The 24,618-nt window shown below is 42.1% G+C and overlaps 1 protein-coding gene across 1 annotated transcript in view; it reads left to right on the top strand.

Moving 5' to 3' along the window:
- The first annotated feature begins 8,691 nt into the window (after positions 1-8,691).
- Positions 8,692-24,618, top strand: part of Sas10 (UTP3 small subunit processome component Sas10) — a 33,237-nt gene continuing 17,310 nt past the window's right edge. The window contains exons 1-2 of the mRNA XM_076175656.1: positions 8,692-8,803; positions 17,281-17,467. Of these exons, the coding sequence (XP_076031771.1) occupies positions 8,787-8,803; positions 17,281-17,467 (204 nt within the window). The 5' untranslated portion in view covers positions 8,692-8,786. The remainder of the gene's footprint in view (positions 8,804-17,280; positions 17,468-24,618) is intronic.

Here is a 24,618-nt window from a genome sequence, read left to right as displayed (position 1 = left end):
TAGCTACAATCCATCTCTCCCTTCTCTCAGTCACAGTGTGGCGACGCGCCACTGGTTTAAACCAGACTGACCGTGACCCATTTTTTTTATTATTATTGATTGCAAGTATATACAAAAGAAAATTTGTGTGGGTCACAACCCGCTACCTCCTAGGAAGTCTGAAGGACTTTTACAATAAATTGCAGTACTAAGAGTGTATGCTGTCAGCCATCTCTCCGGTGCTCTTCTACCTCCCGGTCTGATGTGTGTCTTGCCTCAGTCCATGCCCTCCGGGATCCCAGGTAAGGATGGCCAGTCGTCTTTGCTGTAAAGAAAAAAGTCATGGTGAGCGGATATGCTTTCTGGTATATAGATTATATACTCAATGTATATTCATCAAGGAAAGTGAGAAAAAAAGTATGGGGGACATTATCTAGGTGACACTTCCATTAGGCGCCGAAGCCGGTATGGGTTGAGTGCGCCCAACAGCCTCCTCACTAGATCCTCCGGTGAAGTGGCGGCACCAGCTCGAAGAAATCCATACGCTGGACAGGTAGTCAGTTAGTGGACCAGCGTATTGGCCCCCACCGCGCCGCAGTGTTGGCAGTCCTCTTGGCGTCCCACAATCTCCCAGAAACACCGATATCCTAGTCGAAGGCGATGTAGGACCACTTCATGCACCCTGGAGAGGCGCATTCTCATGGCAAACTTCTCATAGTTGGAAGTCCTCTTGTACCACAGGGCTGACGGCCTCATAGGCGCCATCAGCTTGTGCTTCTCTACCTCTCGCCGGGTCATTGTTTTTGCAGCGATGGTCAAGATCTCTGCCCGACTCGGGAGCACACTAATTCCGCCGTCCATATGGTGACTGGCCGCTGCCTTCCTTGCCTCACTGTCTGCCTCTTCGTTCCCCGGCAGGTCGATGTGTCCGGGAATCCAGTTAAGGAAGACTAACTGTCCTTGCTCATGGAGGGACCTTATCTGAAACAGCAAAGATGTCATTTGTTGAACATAGTCTTGATGTATGTCATTATGGCTAATTTGTATCAACGACAGACTCTCAGTGTGTATTACAACATGGCTTTAGTGGGTGTTTAGGGCGTGGGTCAGTGCTAGTCCCACTGCAATTCCCTCCGCTTGCATTGAGCAGCGAGTGCCCAACACCCTTACTCCCTGTCGTGTGTCGTGTGTGATAAACGCTGCACCCGCCGTCATGAGCTCAGCATCTACTGATCCGTCGGTGTAATACACCACGGAGTTTTCAGGTGTGACGGCCCTCATAGTCTCCTCAGCTTTCACCCACAGCTGCGGTAGTGGTGTGTTACGCCTCATCGCCATTATGGAGATTTTGGCTGGTGGACTCTCCCAGGGCGGAGGTTGCATATATCCATCCACCGATACATCCCTCCTTTATAGTAGGATGAGGTCCTGCAGGTGTAATTCCCTGATGCGTCGCGCGAGCTTCGCCGACCATCTGTTCATCGGGAAAACCTCAGGGTCCTCCAGGGTCCAGGGTGGTGCACCAAGTATGACGCGCAGGGCCCTGTTTTGTATTGCGTCTATCTTGGATATCTGGTTCTCAGGGAGGCCAGCAAGGGCAGCGCTGGCATAGTCTATCAGTGGTCTTACCGCGCTTACGTAGAAGGTCCTGAGAACAGTACTAGTGGTCCCCGCTTCCCTGGTTGCCAAAGACCTCATGACATTTATCCGGGCAAGGGCCCTTTCCCGGAGGTAGGCCACCTCTGTCTTAAATGACAACCTGGAGTCTATCCATACGCCAAGGTACATGTGTGCTTTTACCCACTCTACCTCATGCCCCTGTAGGAGTAGTCTGTTTGCCAAGGGCATTTTGCCGCCAAAACACATGGCTTTGGTCTTTGGTGGCGATATCTTAAGGCCAAGCTCATTGCACTTCTCGGATATGTCATCCAAGCCTTTTTGTGCTTTCCTAAACTTGGCTCCTCTCCCTTTCACCACTAGGACGACATCGTCTGCGTAGGATATTAGATGACATCCTGTAGGTAGAGGGGTAGCGAGTAGTTCTGCCATTAGCACATTGAACAAGGTGGGGCTTATCACCCCACCCTGTGGTGTACCGTTCTCCAAGGGGTGGTAGCTAGAGACTGCTCCCTGCAGCCGGACCCTGGCTCTTCTATTAGACAGGTAGTCCGCTATCCACTGCAGGAATTTCCCCCGAGTCCCCCTGGCGGCAAGACCTTCCATGATGGCATCGGGACTGGCCAGTTCAAATCAGCGGTGGCGCCAAGGAGGGACTTGGGGGGCTTTAGCCTCCCCCAAAAAGTGGTCAGCCCCCCATTAGCACCCCCCCCCCAATTGAAATGAGGAAATTGAAAATTTAAAACACTCATTAAAATAATTTTATTAAGTGGAATTTTTAATGGCCATGGATAAAAATTTGTCAGTCATCAGCGCTAGCCCTACCATTAACCCCCTCCCCATCTGAAATGAGAACAAATATTATATGTGTATTATTGCGGCGTTATGCAAGTTCAACTGTTTTCATTATATATGACCCACGCCTCAAATCACCTGTAACCCGTTGTAGAAATGTCACACATTACATATAGCCTATCTGTAATGTGTGACATATATATGCATAACCTATCTGAGATAGGCTATACAACGAATAAGGGCGTGGCCAGACAACATTATTCCCAGAGTATATAGACCAGGGGTTCTCAAGGTGGTCGATCGGAACATCCAAGGGGTCAATGAATAGCCAAAGGGTCGAAGGGGGTCGATGAATAATCAGTGGGTCGGTGAATGATTACTGCTGGAGTAGAAGAGACCATTTAAAAATAATTTCACACTACAAAATTACACTGTGTTAATGATTATGCTAATAAACATTTTAGTTAATACCAATCATTCCTTTAATACCGATAATATAAAAATACTTTACAATAGGTTACAATACATTATTGTAGTGGAATTTATATATATATATATATATATATATATATATTGACTATATTATGACAAATAAGATTGAAGGTGAAAGAAGTTGACAAAGAAGAAATGGGAGAATTTTACGCCTTAACGTTTCGACCCGCAGGGTCTTGATCACAAAGCTAACAACTCAAACGTAACCGGATATTTTATACACGGACGGGTCATCTTATGGGACGCTTCGGAGAGCTTGTTATTTTATCTGCGTATTCTTTTATTATTAATAAACTTGTGGCTTTTGCTAAACATATAAATCCTTCTCTATGGTTAATGTTGTTATTAGTGTTGATATATGCTGCCTCAATTGTCTTCCTTAGTTTCTTGGATGATCCTTTATTTAATACGGTTGTGTTGTTCCAGTCTGGAAGGTGACCATGTTTATCCACATGTATTACTATGGAGTTAGATGTCCTATGGGCTTTTACGTCATTTTTATGTTCATTTATCCTTTTATTAAGTCCGCGACCAGATTCACCAAAATATGAAGAGGGACAGCTTTTACAGGGGATTTTATAAACAACGCTGTTTTCGTTAGTGGGATTATTGTCGCTACGTGTTACCAAATGTCCTACTTTGCTACCTGACGTCCTGGCTATTTTGATGCCCGCTTTTAGGAGAAAAGTGTCTAGGTATGAATTAACATTAGAGTTTGGTACTGTGATATATCTGGTTTCATTATTACATTTATTATCATTCTTATTTTTATTTTCATCTTTACTTTTGTTAATTATTTCTTTGGCTTTCTTTTTCAACCTACATAAGAGACCTTTTGGATATTTGAGTTTGATGAAAGTCTCAGTAATATGTTGTAATTCAGGATCTAGAAATTCTTTACTGCATATACGAAATGCTCTGAGGAAGAAACCCATTATAATACCTGTTTTAGTTCTGTCATCATGTCCTGAGTAGAAGTGTATATAGTCTTCTTTATTGGTGGGTTTCCGGTATACTGAAAATTTCACATTTTTATCTATTCTATGGATAATTGTGTCTAAGAAAGGTAATTTTCCGTTATTTTCATTTTCTGCAGTAAATTGTATATTTTCATTTACACTGTTTAATCAAAATAACCAGGACGTCAGGTAGCAAAGTAGGACATTTGGTAACACGTAGCGACAATAATCCCACTAACGAAAACAGCGTTGTTTATAAAATCCCGTGTAAAAGCTGTCCCTCTTCATATTTTGGTGAATCTGGTCGCGTAGACATCACAACCCTGCTAACCTGGCTAACCTCCGGACTGCCGTGGAGGAGGCCAGAGAAGTAGCTCGACGCGTACGTAGCAAAAAGTGGCTAGAGTGGTGCAGCAGCTTTAGCGCACACACCACTCTAAGGGAGCTGTGGGGGAAGCTACACACAACCACAAGGCGTATCCCTCCCCGACAAGCACCCCAAACACCACACCTCGAGGCAGAAAGTCTGGCATTGGAATTCGCCAGACGTACACACACTGCCACGCTATCCGTCGAGCTGCAGAGAACTCAAGCTCGGCTCTCTGAAGCAAGAAGAGCCAGGATACAAGCCGCCATGCAGTCCCCAGGAAACACAGACACGCCATTCACCCTGCAAGAACTACAGTCCACCTACAGGACATCCACTGACACGGCTCCCGGTAGCGACCGAGTGACCTACTCCATGATCACCCATCTGGGTGATGCCGGAGAGAAAGCGCTCCTCCAACTGGTGAACACCAGCTGGCTGTCGGGGAGAGTTCCATACAACTGGAAACAAGCCGACATCGTCCCTGTCCCCAAGCCTAAGGAGCCTGGGAAGTATCGGCCCATCTCCTTGACGAGCTGCCTGTGGAAAACCATGGAAAGGATGGTCCTACGAAGACTACAGAGGAAACTAGGACCACCCCCGGAGAATCCCAACGGTTTTGCCAGGGGGATAGGGACAGTTCATTGAATTGCCACACTGTTGAGTCACGTGCAGCGAGGTCACGCGATGGTCGTCTTCTTTGACCTCGAAAAGGTATTTGTACTTGCCAGTCCCGAAGCCATCATGGAAGGTCTTGCCGCCAGGGGGACTTGGGGGAGACTCCTGCAGTGGATAGCGGACTACCTGTCTAATAGAAGAGCCAGGGTCGGCTGCAGGGAGCAGTCTCCAGCTACCACCCCTTGGAGAACGGTACACCATAGGGTGGGGTGATAAGCCCCACCTTGTTCAATGTGCTAATGGCAGAACTACTCGCTACCCCTCTACCTACAGGATGTCATCTAATATCCTACGCAGACGATGTCGTCCTAGTGGTGAAAGGGAGAGGAGCCAAGTTTAGGAAAGCACAAAAAGGCTTGGATAACATATCCAAGAAGTGCAATGAGCTTGGCCTTAAGATATCGCCACCAAAGACCAAAGCCATGTGTTTTGGCGGCAAAATGCCCTTGGCAAACAGACTACTCCTACAGGGGCATGAGGTAGAGTGGGTAAAAGCACACACGTACCTTGGCGTATGGATAGACTCCAGGTTGTCATTTAAGACAGAGGTGGCCTACCTCCGGGAAAGGGCCCTTGCCCGGATAAATGTCATGAGGTCTTTGGCAACCAAGGAAGCCGGGGCCACTAGTACTGTTCTCAGGACCTTCTACGTAAGCGCGGTAAGACCACTGATAGACTATGCCAGCGCTGCCCTTGCTGGCCTCTCTGAGAACCAGACATCCAAGACAAAACAGGGCCCTGCGCGTCATACTTGGTGCACCACCCTGGACCCTGATTGCCAACATGCAACAAGAGACGGGAATACTGCTGGTCAGTGCCAGGATCTCACAACGTGTGGCCGCCTTCGCTACCAGAGTTAGCCAATAGCAGCAGGACGCCTTCCTACAGCGAAGGATAATCGCCGCTCTGCAGCAAGACCCTGAGGTTTTCCCGATGAACAGATGGTCGGCGAAGCTCGCGCGACGCATCAGGGAATTACACCTGCAGGACCTCATCCTACTAAAAAGGAGGGATGTATCGGTGGATGGATATATGCAACCTCCGCCCTAGGAGAGTCCACCAGCCAAAATCTCCATAATGGCGATGAGGCGTAACACATCACTACCGCAGCTGCGGGTGAAAGCTGAGGAGACTATGAGGGCCGTCACACCTGAAAAATCCGTGGTGTATTACACTGACGGATCAGTAGATGCTGAGCTCATGACGGAGGGTGCGGCGTTTATCACACACGACAGGGAGTAATGGTGTTGGGCACTCGCTGCTCAATGCAAGCGGAGGGAATTGCAGTGGGACTAGCATTGACCCACGCCCTAAACACCCACCAAAGCCATGTTGTAATACACACTGATAGTCTGTCATTTATACAAATTAGCCATAATGACATACATCAAGACTATGTGCAGCAAATGAGATCTTTGCTGTTTCAGATAAGGTCCCTCCATGAGCAAGGACAGTTAGTCGTTCTTAACTGGATTCCCGGACACATCGACCTGCCGGGGAACGAAGAGGCAGACAGTGAGGCAAGGAATACAGCGGCCAGTCACCATATGGACGGCGGTATTAGTGTGCTCCCGAGTCGGGCAGAGATCTTGACCATCGCTGCAAGAACACTGACCCGGCGAGAGGTAGAGAAGCACAAGCTGATGGCGCCTATGAGGCCGTCAGCCCTGTGGTACAAAAGGACTTCCAACTATGAGAATTTGCCACGGAAATACGCCTCTCCAGGGCGCAAGAAATGGTCCTACATCGCCTTCGACTAGGATATCGGTGTTTCTGGGAGATTGAGGGACACCAAGAGGACTGCCAACACTGCGGCGCGGTGGGGGCCAATACGCTGGTCCACTACCTGACTACCTGTCCAGCGTCTGGATTTCTTCGGTCAGGTCCCGCCACTTCACCGAGGGTCTAGTGAGGAGGCTGTTGGGCGCACTCAACTCATACCGGCTTCGGCGCCTAATGGAAGTGTCACCTCCTAGATAATGTCCCTCATACTTTTTTTTTCTCACTTTCCTTGATGAATATACACTGAGTATATAACTTATATACCAGAAAGCATATCCGCTCACCATGACTTTTTTCTTTACAGCAAAGACGACTGTCCATCCTTACTTGGGATCCCGGAGGGCATGGACTGAGGCAAAATACACATCAGACTGGGAGGTAAAAGAGCACCGGAGAGATGGCTGACAGCATACACTCTTAGTACTGTAATTTATTGTAAAAGTCCTTCAGACTTCGTATGAGGTAGCGGGTTGTGACCCGCGCAAGTTTTCTGTTGTATATACTTGCAATCAATAAAAAAAAAACGAGACGAGCAGTTCACTCCAACATCCGTCCACTCAACCAACACAAACACACACTTCACACGAAACACCTAGAAAAACTGCACGACAGACACAAACACCTAATACAACACATTACACCTAGACCACACCGTACAGACTATCTGTCAGCTACGCCCTCCCACGTGCGGTGTACACGATAAGTCGTGTATAGCCGTACTTATCAATAATACATCCGTTCATCAGCTTTGACTGGTGATAACAACAATAATAATGATAATCTAATAACAATAATAATAATAACATTGCATGTAGCCCATTAATTTTCAGGCTATAAGCATACACGTTGGAAGCATCAACCCTCTATGTGTAGAATACACACAAAACCATACCGCAAACAAAACTAACACAACTACATAAATTTTCTCTTCTACTGAAATTATTTTCATTTCCAACTTACTCTCCTACTACAACTTCTCATTTCAGTTTACCTACCACTAAAATTATTTCCAATTTCTCTATTTTTCCCTAAGACTAAGCCTCCTACTCATTTTCTAACTTTGTTGGATGAGGATAAGAATAAATACGTAATCTAACGGTTACACATTAATCCCAGTCTCCAACCCCAAGTCTCCTGCCCATACCTCCAAAGCCACGACGCCACGAAATAAATATCCCTAATCGCCCGGTGGCAAAAGCCCTCTTTTATACACAACTACTATCTTTTCATTTTCTTACAGACCTTCTTCTCCCCTCCCACAAAAACCGATCCCGCGCAAGCGGGTGGTCTTACCTCGCAAGTCGCAAGTTCACTCCAGGACACGACATCTTCAAGCAACTCTCCACTCCAAGCAACAGTCCTCTCCAGCAAGCTGCCTCGGAACCAGTTCACTCCAGCAAGCCTCTTCGGGACCAGTTCGCTGCAGCAAACCGCCAGCAAGTCTCATTCCCTCCTGTGGTTCTTCGCCCACAGCCACGACGCTCGATGAGGCCTTTACTCTGGACCTTCTCCAAACCCTCTAAGCCTATCAACCATTAAATCTTAGTGTTAAGTGTTACTGTGAGTTTCATTTCCCTGGCTTGTGCGAACCATATCACTACAACAAAAGGTAAACGATGAATAGAGAGGTGTGGACACTTCTCTTGTCTATCATTGCAACCAACAGCTACATGAATTATCCCCCTTTTTCTGATAAACTCCGAACTCTCTCTAACTACCCCTGTGTTTGTAATTCGCATTAAACGTCCAATATGGTTGACCCCACAGTGGGTAATGTGACCTGTGACGTCACATGAAACCCTTCAATACTACACAAATATTTGTCAAATAAGCTTTGAGAGTGTGATCAGTTATTAACTTTAATGTTCTTTAAAAGAATTGCTCATAATTATATGAGTGAATGCTGTATACATTTAACAAGATAGAAATGATATTACATTGATAAATAAATATACCAGAAACCGAACAGAACAAAAGATTCAACATTATTTTTGCTAATCTAGTATAATTTCAGCCGCTGTCTAGCACGTTGACGCTCGAGAAGTTTGATCATCCTCTCCACATGTAAACAAACGTGGTTGAAAGGTGGTAAACGAAAGTGCAAAATTAGGAGGAACATGGGGCGGAAAAGGAAGTAAGTAACTAGAGTATGATCATTGTATTATAGTGTATATGTTGCATGATTTGATGTATTAATTAGAATGTATACTACAAGAGTGATACCCAATTTTGTTTAAAAACATTGCCCATCATTTGGACGCAGGGCATAAATCCATTAAAATTACTTTAAAGGAAAATGAAGATTATAAATTCACAGCTTACCTATTCAAGCTGTGCCTGTAGTGGGGAACTAAGAAGTAGTCTACTTGTCATGGTCCCCACCTCTGGGAATTTTAGCCAATATTTAATGCATTCCTACGTGTCTTACCGTCAAGGTATTCTTAATTCTATAATTCTAGGTATAATTCGGCCAGTTGCTGTTGTGATTTCAATCCATCAATGAGCATATCACAAATCTAGTGAAAAAAATGTTACCAGCTCTCTGGCTGGATACTTAGAACATTCAAAACTCGAAATAAGCTCTTGATGTCACTTGTGTTACCAAGACTGGACTACTGTTACTGTAACTGTTCACAGCAAAAGAAATTGATGCACTGGAGAAAATCCAAAGACAGTTTACAGTAAATGTCCAATTGTGCACAGCTATGCGATATATCAATAGAAAATTAATTAATAATTTTGTAAATTATAATATAACAAAGTAATAACCAGTTTTCTTGGTGGAAATGAAAACAAAAAAGTTGCTAAAATAGCTAGGTTAAACACCGCTAGAGGCGCCACCGTCTATGAAGTCTGCCAATAGCGCGTCATTTTATGCGCATGCCATTCAAACGGCCAAATTTACATATCGCAGGAAATTTAATTCATAAAAATGTCACGTGAGTGTATTTGATATGATCGTAGTAAATTTCAACCAATCACATCATCAGTTACATGTCGGTACATAAAAACATAAGATAAACATGGTGGTTTGCATTCAGCAGTAAAAAAAAAAAAAAATGTTTCAACGTGAAAAATGAGCTAAAAAAAACTCCATTAAATGGGCAACAGACCCAAATAAATGAAAACTACTAGTCTAAGGGATTATTCTAATACCAAAACCAGGGCAGGGTATTACAGGAGAGCTGAAAAATCGTAAGTACAAATTAGTTTTTTTTCCTGTCGGGCCGGATTTTCGGAAAACGTCAAATGTATTACGACATTTCAACCACTGATGCAGACGTGTCCGTCAAAGCATGCTATAGCCTACACATCTTTTGGCCTGATTTTCTGGGACAAAATAGGTTTGATTTTGTACCCTTCAAAATACAATATCTCGGGAACTAGGACAGCTAGATGGATAATTCAAATTGCATTGTACTCATAGCGACATTCTGCATCCCATGAGAACTACTTCAGCTCAAATATCAGGAATTCCATTTTTATGTTGACCTAGCTAGCTAAAACAGATTTAGTAAATATTGAAGTCGTGCCATACGAATGGTACGCCATGTTTGTTTTGATAGATACCGACGTCGAAGAAATGAAAGGATAAATTCATCTATTCTAATCTAACCTAACTTAACCCAACCTAACCTAACCTGTATTTAGTAAATTGGTACCTGTAATTTAAAGGTTATCTGGAGGATCATCGTCGTCGTCATCGTGATGGATGTTGACGGCCTGTTCAATCGCTTTCTGATTGCAAGGTATAAAGGTTTTTCATAGCTTGAAGGAATGCGTGTATTTCAGCTCCATAGCATTCCTTTAAGAATATATACCTCGTGAGGTACTGGTAGAAGTACAGAGGGGTAAACGCTTGACAAACGACAAGATGGCGTCTTGATCCGATGCCAGCAACTTTGTTCGTTAGTATATTTGCTTGTAGCAAGGTAAGTTTATTTTCATTTCTGCCAAGAATGCATATTACACATGTATTATGATTTATAAAATTAATATTTAATTTTCTAATGCTATATCGCATAGTTGTGCACAATGGACTAATACCCAGTTTACCAAAAATATAGAAGGTTTTAAGGATTATAGTTATCCAGAGAGACTGAAGGTATTGAATCTGTACTCATTAGAAAGAAGGCAGGATAGATATACCATAATAAAGGTAACAGTCTCTGAATGTAGAAGTCAGTGCTGTGTTGTAGATCCTGTGCCATGTAGATAAGCTGGAACTATACAGTATAATAGTTTTAGGTAGAAGTCTGTTCGACTGTAACTGCACACCTAGAGATATACAAAATATAACAGATTGCTCAGTGGACTCTTTCAAACATCAACTGGATATCTTCATGACTAAATTAGATGTCCCAGGTCACCCAAATGGACAAAATTCCCTTGTGAAGGCTGCAGAAGCTTGGAGGCAAACACTATATGTTGGCCTGGTGGAGAAAGGCTATCTACCAAACACCATCAAATCAAAGCTTTGACAATATAGGTATAGGTTTTAGTTATGGCAGCCATACTCCGAATTTTCATGGCTAAAAGTATGGCACACCGTGCATGAACGAACGATAGGTAAATATTTGGTATTACAGTATTTTAGTTGTGTACACCCATGTGATATAGCATTAGATTAGGAAATTAGATATTAATTTTGTAAATTATAATACATAAATGTAATATGCGATTTTCTTGGTGGAAATAAATAACAAAATATTGCTACAAGCAAATCTACTAACGAACAAAGCCAAGAAAAGAGGTAGGGAGGGATGGGTAATGAATGGGAGTGGAATATGTGGGGATGAAATGGGTAGGTGTGGAATTATGCCTTATGACTTTGGCTGCCTCCCTTGTAAGGGGAAAAACCCTTGGTATATGTATGAAAAAATAATTCCTACAACCTTTCTGCTACCTGCCATTTTGTCTCACCTGCTCGCACAGCAATTTGTAAATTTTTTGCATTCATACTATGATAACTTTAAAAAAAAATCTTAGTAATATGTTTCCTGCAAATTATGAAGGGGTGGTGAGAAAATAATTCCCGCAACCTTCCCGTTACACACCACAGAAGTGGTGTCATGGCTGTCCAGTGTGCAAGATGTGCATCTGTCCCTTTACACATTTGTAGATTATGTAGGTTAGGTTAGAATAGGTGGAAAAGCATGTTTCACAAAAAAATAGTAACCGTTTGATAAATGATAGCCAGCATGGTTTCAGACGGAAACGTTCTTGTGTGACTAACTTACTCGAATTCTACAACACAGTTATCTCGAGTTATGACAAAAGAAACAATATAGATTTAATATATCTAGACTTTGCAAAAGCTTTTGATACCGTCCCACACGAAAGACTACTTACTAAATTAGCTTCGCACGGAATAAGTGGTAGCCTATTAAGTTGGACTAGTAATTGGTTGAATGATCGAAAACAGAGAGTTGTTTTAAATGGAAAAACTTCTAGATGGAAAAATGTTACAAGTGGAGTTCCTCAGGGTTCCGTTCTTGGGCCACTTCTATTCATAGTATATATAAATGATATAGACCATGGACTAAAATCTACTGTTTCCAAATTTGCTGATGATACAAAACTGTGCGGAATGGCAAATGATCACTTAAATCAATTAGATATTCAAGAAGATTTAGATAAATTACAGCAATGGTCTGAAAAGTGGCTAATGAAATTTAACACAAGTAAATGCAAGGTAATGCACATAGGTAAAAATAACAGTAAGTATGATTACAAGTTATTTGGAAATTCGTTAACAAAAGTGGATAGTGAAAAAGATCTCGGCGTAATTATCAGTAACGATCTCAAATCATCCAAGCAGTGTATTTCAGCCTCTGAGAAAGCAAATAAGATTCTAGGACTGATTGCGCAATCTTTTGATTTCAAAAGTACATCACTCATTAACAAGCTATATAAATCGTTAGTTCGTCCACATTTGGAATATGCTGTTTCCGTATGGTCACCGAATCTCATTAAAGACAAACTTGAAAAAGTACAATGGTGAGCCACAAAACTGATTCCAAATATCAAAAATAAATCATACGAAAATTGACTAAAACATATGAATCTGTTTTCCCTAAAAAAGTGTAGACTCAGAGGTGACTTGATACAGGTCTTTAAAATTCTAAAGGGAATTGACAACATCAAAAGTGACAAAATTTTCACATTGAATGAGAATCAGATAAGAAACAATAGTCTCAAACTGTCCGGAAATAGATTCAATTTGGAAGTAGGTAGAAACAACTTTGCCAACCATGTAGTTAATGAATGGAATAAACTTCCTGCACAGGTAGTGCAATGTAGTTCAGTTCGAAGCTTTAAAAATCATTTAGATTAACACTTAAGCAAGGTGCTGTAATGATTATAATTCATTTCATATTGTTTGTTTTTGTTTTGTTATCATTTGTCTGTTTTGATTTTCATTATTATTAGTTATATGACAGAAAATTTTGAAAGTAATAAAAAGATGTTTTGGAAGGAAGTTAAAAGAGGAAGAGGAGGCGAATAAAGTAGAGAAGAAAAGGTAAAAGGTGTAGATGGAGAGATGATAATGGAAGAGAAGGCAGTGAGAGGAAGGTGGGCAGAGTATTTTAGGGAGTTGCTAAATGTGAAAGAGGATAGGGAGGGAAAGGTAGTTGCAATGGGAAGTGCTAAGAAAATGAGTGATGAGTGAGGAAAATGGAGGAGAAATAGGGAAGGATGAAGTGAAAGCAGCTGTTAAGATGATGAGAGCAGGTAAGGCACCTGGGTTGGATGGATGCCATGTAGAATGTCTGAAGAAAGGAGGTACAGTTATGGTGGACTGGCTGGTGAGGTTATTTAATGTTTGTTTAAGGGAGGGTAGAGTGCCAGAAGACTGGAGGAGTGCCTGTATAGTTCTGCTTTACAAAGGAAAGGGGGACAAGTGTGAATGTAGTAGTTACAGAGGGATCAGTTTGTTGAGGGTAGTTGGGAAGGCTTATGGGAGGGTCTTGATTGAGAGGATTAGGAGAGAAACAGAGAGAGTAATTGGTGAGGAACAGTGTAGTTTTAGGACAGGTAGGGGATGTGTAGATCAGATTTTTGTAGTAAGGCAGATATGTGAGAAAGCTATAGGAAAAGGTTAGGCTGTTTTTTGGGCTTTTATGGATCTGGAAAAGGCTTACGACAGGGTAGACAGGAAGGCACTGTGGGAGGTACTGCAGATATATGGGATAGGAGGAAAGCTGTTAAGAGCAGTCAAGAGTTTTTATGAGAGTAGTAGAGCTTGCGTTAGGATTAGAAATGGAGAGAGTAAATGGTTTGAGGTAAAGGTGGGACTTCGTCAGGGGGTGTGTTATGTCACCCTGGCTGTTCAGTCTTTACATGGATTGGGTGGTGCGAGAGGTGAATGCAAGGGTAGTGGGTCAGGGGTTGGAGATGATTAAAGAAAATGGAGAAAAGTGGGAAGTGAGCCAGCTGTTGTTTGCCGACGACACTGCACTTGTAGCAGTATCAGAGGAGGGATTGAGGAAGTTAGTGACAGAGTTTGAGAAGGTGTGTGAAAGAAGGAAACTGAAGATAAGTGTGGGCAAAAGTAAGGTGATGAGATGTACAAGGGGAGAGAGTGACAGTAGGCTGGAAGTGAGCATTAACCCCTTCCATACGGTGCCGCACACGTAGGCGTCATGGACTTAGATCTCGGTGGCAGCAACCAATGCCAGCCGTACGACGTGTCGTAATAATACTCGCATCATAAAATATAGTCACCGCTTATATCGATCGTTCTCTCTTCACCCGTGAATTTTGATAACCATAGAAAATGCGATTACAAAAGAATTAGAAAGAATGTCATTATGGAGGGGCGACTACAATAAATATAATCAAGACGCCGATATGGCAGCCTCGCGAATACACTCGCTCCCCATGACGCCTACGTGTGCGGCACCGTATGGAAGGGGTTAAGGGTGAGAAACTGGAGGAAGTGGATAGTTTCAGATACTTGGGTGCGAATGTGACAGGAAAGGGAGGAGTGGGGGTGGATGTAGAATATAGATTGAGAGAAGCGAGTAAATGCCTTGGTGGATTAAAAAGTGTAATGAGAAATAGACATCTGGGAATGGATGCTAAGAGGAGGTTATATGAAGGAGTGATTGTGCCAACAGCAATGTACAGGACAGAAACATGGAACATAAGAGAGGAAGAGAGAAGGAGTTTGAATGTGTTTGAGATGAAATGTCTGAGAAGTATGATAGGGGTTACTAGGCTAGATAGAGTGAGAAATGAGGAGGTGAGGAGGAGAACAGGGGTGGAAAAGGAGCTGGGAGATAGGGTTGATGAAAGAGTATTAGGATGGTTTGGACACATGGAAAGAATGAGTGAAGAAAGATTAGTAAAAGAAGTGTGGAAGGCGGAGGTGGAATGAATGAATATGAGGGGGCGTCCTAGGATGAGATGGAAGGATGGGGTGAAAGGGGCTTTACAAAAGAGAGGAATGTCTGTAGAGGAAGGATGGGAGAGGACAGAAGATAGGGGTGAATGGAGAAGGGTTGTGTACAGATGAGGCTGTGAGGCATGAGGGGAAGTGGGTGGGGGATGGGGGGAGGAAGTATGTGCGAGAAATTTTTTTGACTCAGCCCGAAGGGATTTCTCCCCATCTTCTTTTTTGCATGAGGGGACAGAGAGGCGGGGTCGCCGAATTTATGAAGCAGCCTTGCTGTGGATGTGCTGTGTCTTGCGACACTGCTTCTGACCCAGGGCAGTGGACAGGATGCAGGGATGACCTGTCATCCAGGAGGTGCCAAGATAGGAAGGAGGGTGGAAAGGAGTGGAATATATGGGAAATGAAATGGGTGGGAGTGATTTCTACCCCCCCGTGTAAGGGGAAAAAAGCCTTTGGTATGTGTCAATTCATTATTATTTACTATTTACCTGTTTGTTTATTATGTAACTATACCTATGCATTTATTTATGTATTTTATTTGTTATTTACATTATTATAGTTTTTATATATTAATTTATTATTATGATTTTTTTCGCATCCGACCTAGATATGGACCAAAAGGTCTCCTGTTGATATGCTCCGTCTTTGTAACCCTTTTGTAATCCTTTGATGCTCTCAACAAAAATGATGCTCCAGTGCTGGATAGTGGGAATTATTTTTTCACCATCCCTTAACCTTTTCAATATGAGTCAAATTCTTGCAAGCAGCATTGGATACATCATACTACTTGCATTATAAAATATAAAGTCACTGCTGTATTATTCGTTCTCTTTCATTCTGAGTAATAATAAACAGAAAACGTGATCAAACCAGTTCACAGAATCCAGGGGTAACTCGTGTACAACTACAAAATAAATATAATCAAGACTCCGATGCCGATATCCTCATGTACCCACACATGCCTCATGATGCCTACATAGGCATCATCATATCAAAGAGGTTAATATTAATTTCTGCAAGAAACTTTACTAAGAAAAAATTGTTGGAGTTGTAATATAGGTGCAAAGAATATACAGACGCTCCTCCACTTACGTTCATTTATTTTACGTTTTTTTTTTCGATGTTACGTTTGAACTGACTAAAACAAATTTTTTGAGTGAATTTTTTAGTTTAGCGTGCTCTCCGTAGTACGAGACGTTCAAACGATACTTACGCATGATGCTGCATCCATTGTTTACATGGCACAAACGACAGACTGAACGTGCCTTGCCTCCTCCTCCTCCCCCCTCCTCCTCCTCCTCCTCCTCCTCCTCCTCCTCCTCCTCCTCCTCCTCCTCCTCCTCCTCCTACTCCTCCTTCTCCTCCACCATCTCACTCTATGTTGCTTGAATTTAATTTATTTGAAATTAATGTTATGTTTATAATTAATGATTTGGGGTGTTTTATAAGATACGGTCATACAGTACTGGAACATACAGTAACAACTTACGTTCATTTTCACATTCCGTTCGGAACGTTACTAAAACATAAGTTGAGGAGCGTCTGTACAAGTTGTTGTGCAAGCAGGTGAGACAAAACTTCACAAATTCCGACCGAACCGAGTTCCATTTCCGTGGCTCCGCTCACCTCAGGTTAGAAATTGAAAATGGCTGAAACTGATGAGCTGCTTCAGGTGAAATTTGAAGTCAATTCCAAATTTATTTTGAAGAGTTCCAAAATGCATTTCAAGCCTATGAACAAGGACATTATTGTAAGTTGTAAGGTGGGTTAGTTTTGGTTTGCATAGGTTAGGTGAGGTGATACAGAGGGAGAGAGGTGACATGAATACAATGTTCAGGTCAGTGAAAGGAGTTGATAAGGCTGATAAAGAAGAGGGAGAGTGTTACAAGGTCATAGAGCAAAAAAAAAAAAAAAAAAATCCTTAGTTTACAGGACTTCAACTAATGTAATAGCCTTAAGAAACACAATCCAGTCTAAAATCGTAAATTAATTTAAACCTAAGTTTGATTAATGGAGAAAATTATACATGATCCCATTAATGTACCTCTTTTCCTTTGTATTTTAATTAGGTTAATATAGTAGTGATCCACAGACAATAGCCCAACATTTCTTCTCAGAGGGATCCTAGGAGAGCCTGAAGACCATTGCCAGCTGTTAGGTTCCCAGTCTTTGAAACTTGAATGGACGACAATTATTATTTTCCATTCTAGGACTGGCAGTCATGGTGCAAGGCAGTTGCAGCAGCAGTCAAAGAAAAAGGAGTATACTGAAAATACTTTATTGGACCCAGATAGCAGAGGATTTATTTATGATGAAGTTGATAATTACAATGACATTGAAAGTGATGCAGTTATGACAAAAGCCAGGAAGATGATGAAGAAGAAAGAAGAATCTAGAGTAAGTATAATATGAATATTTTTGTGTGGAAGAGGCAGAATGGTGTTGAATTGTATTCATAAGGGAATTAACCTGTTAAGCATCACCCTCTGCGACCATTGGGGCTTTGGCAGCATCACCCTCTTTCAAATTCAGGATGCTTTTTATTATTATTATTATTATTATTACTCATTTCTTATGAACTTGTTTGTTTTTGTTTTATAATTTTTGTATTTTTCAAACTATTTGTCAATTTTGACATAAATATACATATAAACGTGATATGAAGACGGAGACAGCTTGAAAGGGGCTTTTAAAGTTGAGAATGGTATATACCGTTGAGCGCAATTGTGGAAAGAAATTGGAAAATGGCATAAGCAGTAGCAGACGCTTAACAGGTTAAGACCTGGACCTAGTAAACTCTGGGTTGTATAGCAATACAGTACATACCAAAAGGCCTATTCCTCTTAATGAGTGGATGGCCAAATCAAAATGTGCATTCATCCTACACCTATACCCATTCAACCCCACTTGTTACTCCTCCCATATTAGCACCTTAGTAGCATCTTATACAAAAGGCATGACAATAATAACCCAGCACATTAAATACAAAATAGTAGTAAAAACACCCAAGTCTACTTGAGCAAATTAGTACAATGGCTCAGAATTAACAACCCCCAGGGCCCAGTACTTTGCTGTAGTTGGGGGGGACTTGCATATTGCAAGGATGGGATGAACTATACCAGCCAGGTCTTACTATGATGGGATGGTCAGTTCTGAGCTTCCAGACAAAACCTGTGCCAAATAGAAACTTGTTGACAACCTAGGCCTATTTTTTACCATGGACTGACCGCCCTTTGTATTTGACACCCTTGTCCCTTTGGCACTTGTCTTGGAGTGCAGATTTTTGGGGTAGTGATTATATAGAAGATCCCCCACCCTTGTACTCAGTGGATTCTCCTATCCCTTCCCTTCATATTTGCTACCTTGCCCCCTTTTCTCAGGTTTTCCTGGCGAGGTTTCCCTGAAGCCCTATGAGAAGCCAGCTGGGTGATAAGAATATATTGTAAGGTTCCTACTCATTGAAAAGGATGAAACCCCATATGCTGATGGAGATAGGGTAGAGGGGATGTCTTTGGCTACCAACTCTTTCCATCTTCCAGTGCACTCAGAGAGTAGTTATACCAAGTCCATACTCTGTGGAACAAAACTTGAGGTCAAATCAGGTTGTGAAAGCTTCTACTTGTGACTGGGACCCCCTGAATATAAATTGTCATTTTCTGGAATTTTTTGACTCTGTGTGAATCACATATAATTTGTAAGTCCCTTGTTAAAGATATAAATAAAAGTACTCAGTATTGCCATCAATGATGTCTGTTCATTGCTTAATTGGAAGCATTTTTTGATTGGGTGGTCCTTTTACAGAGCAGAAAAAAGATCAAAGTTTTCTTCTGCTGGGTGTCTGTTCATGTTGGTATGCTAATGTTGCTGCTAAAGCAGCAACTAAGCTCAATCCTACCTCCAGTGCCAATCTTTCACTTATAGACTCAAAGTGTCTTATTCATGAATATTGTAAAGACCAATGGCAACTACATTGGTCTAATTTGATCAACAACTTTAGATTAAAGTCTATTAAGCATTCTGTTCTTCCCAGGAGCCACATTTAGAGGGACAGAAGATGTAGTATGATTTTAATCAGGCATTGCATAGGTCATTCATATCTCACTCGCAAGATTTTGATGGCAAGTGGAGTTGAAAGGGTTGCTCATCAATGCTCCACTTGTCAAATCAATTTTACTATCAAACATATTTTACTTGAATGCTTAGCATTTTCTCCTCAATGTAGGGCAAATTTACTATCAAATAAATCAATGATAGACATTTTAGGGCTCAACAGCTGTATAGCCAACGTTTGAAAGTTTCTTAAAGATATTAATATATTTTATTGTTATTATTTTATTCTATTTTGTTTATTTTTATTTATTTATTTATTTTTTTTTCATTTATATGGAAATTAGAGTTTAGTATGTTTTAATTAATATGTTTAATATCTATAGTTTTAGTGTTCCATAGTATGAATATGTTGTGTCAGCAAACCGTATAATTGTATTCATTAGATATATATTTATTAACTGACATATATATGCTGAATGGCTTTCTGGCTCCAGCGCTTGGTGTTAGACCAAAAAATTCATAAATCAAATAAATAAGAATTAACAAATCAACAGTGATGTTGCTCACACCAGTCAATCAGTCAATCCATTGCCCCTGGTCTCAGATTACATAGATTACTATACAAGCCCTTCAAAAAAGACTGCCAAACTCAATACTACAACAACCCCGAGACACAAGCCCCACAGGTAAAACCCTCCCTCATCTGACAAGAATCAGACTAGCATGCCTGCACTCAGGACACCATCCATCATTAAGACATTACCAACACAATAGGCCTGACCACAGACTCGAACTGCTCCAGATGCAGTTATCACACAGAGGACTTAGGACACCTCATTCTGCAATGCCCCACACTAACAATCCCAAGACAACAAAGCGAACTATCCTCTTAGTGATGTATGGTCCCTCCATCTCCACAGTCTTTGATCTGCCTTACCTGACAGCTCCTTCTCCACCCCAGCTTTAAATTTCACCTCCATATTACTCATTAGCCATCCATGTAGTACTGTACCATACTACTCAAACGCTTCATCTCAAGCCTACTTAGGTTTTTCATTTCTGCTTCCTTCAAAGTTCATGTCTCCACTCCTTGTAGTTCTGTGGGCACTATCACTCCTTCCAATCTTATCTGCATTTGTCCCCAGGTACCTATTTTTCATACCACTTTACTTTGCCCAGACATTTACTTGTCTCCTTCATCCCCTAATTCATCTCTACCTCCTTTCCTCAATTGAATGCCAATTGTGACCCCAAATACTTTAAGCTCTCCACATCCTCCATTCTCTCTTTAGACTCACCTCAAACCTGTCGCCATCATTACTTTAGGTATATCTCAACACCATACTATTGCCAATATTTACTTTCAGCTGTCCTCTTACACACCCTCTCAGGCTCTGCTACCGATGGTTTAAGTCTGTTTCCAGTCACAAGTACAACTGCATACAACAGCTGGATCACCTCTCACTTCTCTCCACTTTCATTCACTAGCCCAGCAATCTTGTATTTACCTCCCTCACCACCCCATCTGTAAACACACCGAACAACCATGGGACAGCTCCATCCTCACCTCAGACCATCCACTCTCTTCATTCCTGACTTACAATATGTACTAGTCATATAAAAACCTTTGACCACCTTCAACAGACTCCCCTATACTATGCATCTTGTCACCTCCTCTTCACACATATCTTCAGGACTCCTTTCCAAACTAATTGCCCCCACAACATGAAAACCTATCATGACACATTAGTACCTGTACTCTCATAGCTAGCTAGAGAATACTGTATTCTTGTATATGCACATTTTCCTTTAAACTATCACCAAGAATGGGGTGACATTTTCCATTAGGATAGAAACACTGGTGGACTATTGACAATAATGATTATTATTACCCATCATCCAGGAGGTGCCAAGATAAGAGGGAGGGTGGAGGGGAGTGGAATGTATAGGAAATGGAATGGGTGGGAGTGGTTTCTATGCCTTTTTCTTTGTGGCTACCCCCCATGTAGGGGGAAAAAGCCTTTGGTATATATATATGTATGTATGTATTACCCATATCACAATCCATAAGTCTTGACTTTGCAAATTAGATATGAAAAGATTTCATTACTTAAGAAATTGTTCTATTCTCTACATTCAACTGCCTGAAATGGTCCTGGAGCTGCAACGTCTACGTCGTGGGACCACCCCCCAACCCCAAGAGTTGGGGGCCAAACAGCAGCATTTACCCCTGGCCATCAGCTCTACGCAGATGGCACCGATCCCCAAGGAGGAGCTACGCCTACCTGGGGGAGTACCACAATCCTTTTTTTCCAACACACAATGTTACGTTTTTTCTGCACTGAGGGGTCATTTTCCGGCGATCACCCCTCTTCTTCTACTTTTAGCCGGAGATGTAGAGAGCAATCCTGGGCCCACCACAAAATACACATGCCCAACATGCTCTAAACCCATTACTTCGAGCAAACAGACAAAGGGCTCAGTTCAGTGCAATATGTGCAAAAACTGGGCCCACCTCACTTGTACAACACTTGCTGACACAAACCAATACACAAACACTTGGACATGTTCTACCTGCCCTCCAGTAACCCCAATCCCACCTCCCCAACCACAGCCAACACCCTTACCCACTCCCAATTTCCCCTTGCCCTTACCCCCGATTAGTACTCCCCTTCCTTTGTCCCCGATCTCTCCTTTCCCCCCCTCTGACCCAGATCCTACACCTTCCCCACTACCACCCCAACCTCAACCCCAAACGGCAACATACAACACATACAAAACACACAACATCAACATATTACAACACAACATTGACGGTATTAACACTAAAAAACATGAACTTGAACACTTTCTTAAACAACACAACATACACATTGCAATTCTACAAGAAACAAAATTAAGACACTCACACAAAACACCATCATTTCATAATTACACCACCATCAGACAAGACCGGACTGACGGCAATGGCGGTGGACTCGTCACCCTGATCCACCATTCCATCTGTTTTGTGGACACAAGTGCCACAACCAAAATTCTCCTCCCTACCACAGATAACACAACAGAAACCCAATCCATTCGTATCCGCACAGGCAACAATTCAACACAAATAATAGTTAACATGTACATTCCCCCCCAATCATCCCCCACAGTTCCAAACACCTTCAGACCTCAGCTCAGCCAACTAACCTCAATCCCCAACCTGATCATGGGTGGTGACTTCAACGCCAAGTCGTCTGCCTGGTTTGTCGACAACCCCGACACAGACAGAGGGCTTGATATACAGACTCAACTCGACTCATTGACTATCATGAACAACACGCATAATCATACACATATCCCATACCAAGCCCTCTACACTCCCTCCTCTCCTGATATCACCTTCTGCTCCCCCTGCCTAACCCCAACAACATCATGGAGAGTGGTCGGAGCCCTTGGTTCTGACCACCTTCCAATCATCATCACCACCAAAACAAGATGCACCCCAGCTGGCCACAGACACACTTACACCAATTACAAGAGAGCTAACTGGGAAGCCTTTAATGAAGAGACAGAACAACATTTTGAAACACTTAACAGTACACCAATCACAAACATAAACAATGCTGTGCACGCTTTTAATACAATCATACAAAACGCAGACAAGAGATACATCCCTAGAGGCAACAGAAAATCACACAACCCCAACTTCACACCAGAAATCCAAGGCCTCATCAGACAACGTGACACACTTAAACACGATACCCCCACACCTATCCCTCAAAACATAGCAGACCAAATACAAACACTAAACACTGTGATTGCCAATAAAATACATGAACAAAAAACACAAAATTGGCAAAACTTTATCAATACACTTGATCACAAAACAAACACCAGCAAATTGTACAAAACACTCAACAGCATCACACTATCCAACACTAACACTACACGCTCTCACGCAGCAATAATCACAACAACAGATAATCTACCCTCAAACAGACAACAAGCAAACGCACTCATACGTCATTTTGCACAGACGAGCCATCTTACATCTCACCCTGACGACCGACGCACCATTCGACGTAAGAAAGACTTTCCCACAGACTCAGACTATACACCCTTCATAGACAGTCAGACAAAACTCATAATGCATAGTCTCAAGCACTCATCTGCCTGTGGCCCTGATAACATAAGCAACATCCACCTAAAACACATTGGACCACAAGGTATACACGCACTCACAAACATTGCAAATTGACAGCTATTCACACAACACTATACCCGACATCTGGAAGCATGGTAAAATAATCACCATCCCAAAACCGAACAAAGACCCAACAATCCCATCATCGCACCGCCCAATCACACTTCTCTGCACCCCCTCTAAAGTCATTGAACGCCTAATACTTAAACTTGTCACACCATATATTCCCCTTGCTGACTCACAACACGGTTTTAGGCCACTACACTCCACAAACACTCTTCTGACAAACCTCACACAAAGAATTTTTGATGGCATCAATTCAGATAGGCCCCACCACAGAACACTTCTTATAACATTGGACATTAGTAAAGCTTTTGATGCTATCCCCCGCCACAACCTAACAAATAAAATATATAACACAGACATGCACAATAACACCAAAAGATGGCTGGCCAATTATCTGGCAGGCAGGAATGCTCATGTGTCATATAATGGCCAATCATCGCACATCAGAAACATTAAGAACGGAGTACCGCAGGGCTCAGTTCTATCCCCCACATTATTTAATCTATACATGCATGACTTACCCACGCCAGACACCTCAGAAATACAAATCTCTTCTTACGCAGACGACATAACAATCACATGCACACATCGTAACACAGACAAAGCTGCAGAAATAATCCAGCCTTACCTTGACACACTCAACACATGGTTCATCACAAACAGACTCAAAATAGCTCCAACCAAATCTACAGCAACACTTCTCACCAACTGGACAAAAGAACACAAATACATACCTCATCTCTACATCAACAACACTCTAATACCACACACAATCACACCGAAAATTCTTGGTGTAACATACGATACATCCATGTCTTTCAAACAACACCTCACAAACATAAAAAACAAATGCACACCTAGACTTAACGCACTTAAGTCAATCACTGGAACAACATTTGGACAAAACAAAGAAACTAATATAACAATATACAAACAATGTATACGCTCAGTGATGAATTATGCGAGTCCTGCATGGGCTCCTAATCTCAGTGAGACACACCACAACACCCTTCAAATCATACAAAACAAAGCCCTAAAAACAATTACAGGCTGCACAAATACATCACCTACAGACCATTTACACCATGAAACAAAAGTCCTCAAAGTCAAGGAACACCTCGACATGAGAGGCACACAAACACTTGCTGCAGCCACCACAAACACATCACACCCGTTACACTACATAGCAGAACACCCACACACACCAAGAAACATTAAAACTACACCCAAAGACCTTTATTACACA

This window comes from Oratosquilla oratoria, chromosome 37, assembly GCF_046742065.1.
Source record: "Oratosquilla oratoria isolate Oo_2021 chromosome 37, ASM4674206v1, whole genome shotgun sequence".
Classification (NCBI taxonomy): Eukaryota; Metazoa; Arthropoda; class Malacostraca; order Stomatopoda; family Squillidae; genus Oratosquilla; species Oratosquilla oratoria.
This window is presented reverse-complemented; position numbering and strand designations above follow the sequence as displayed.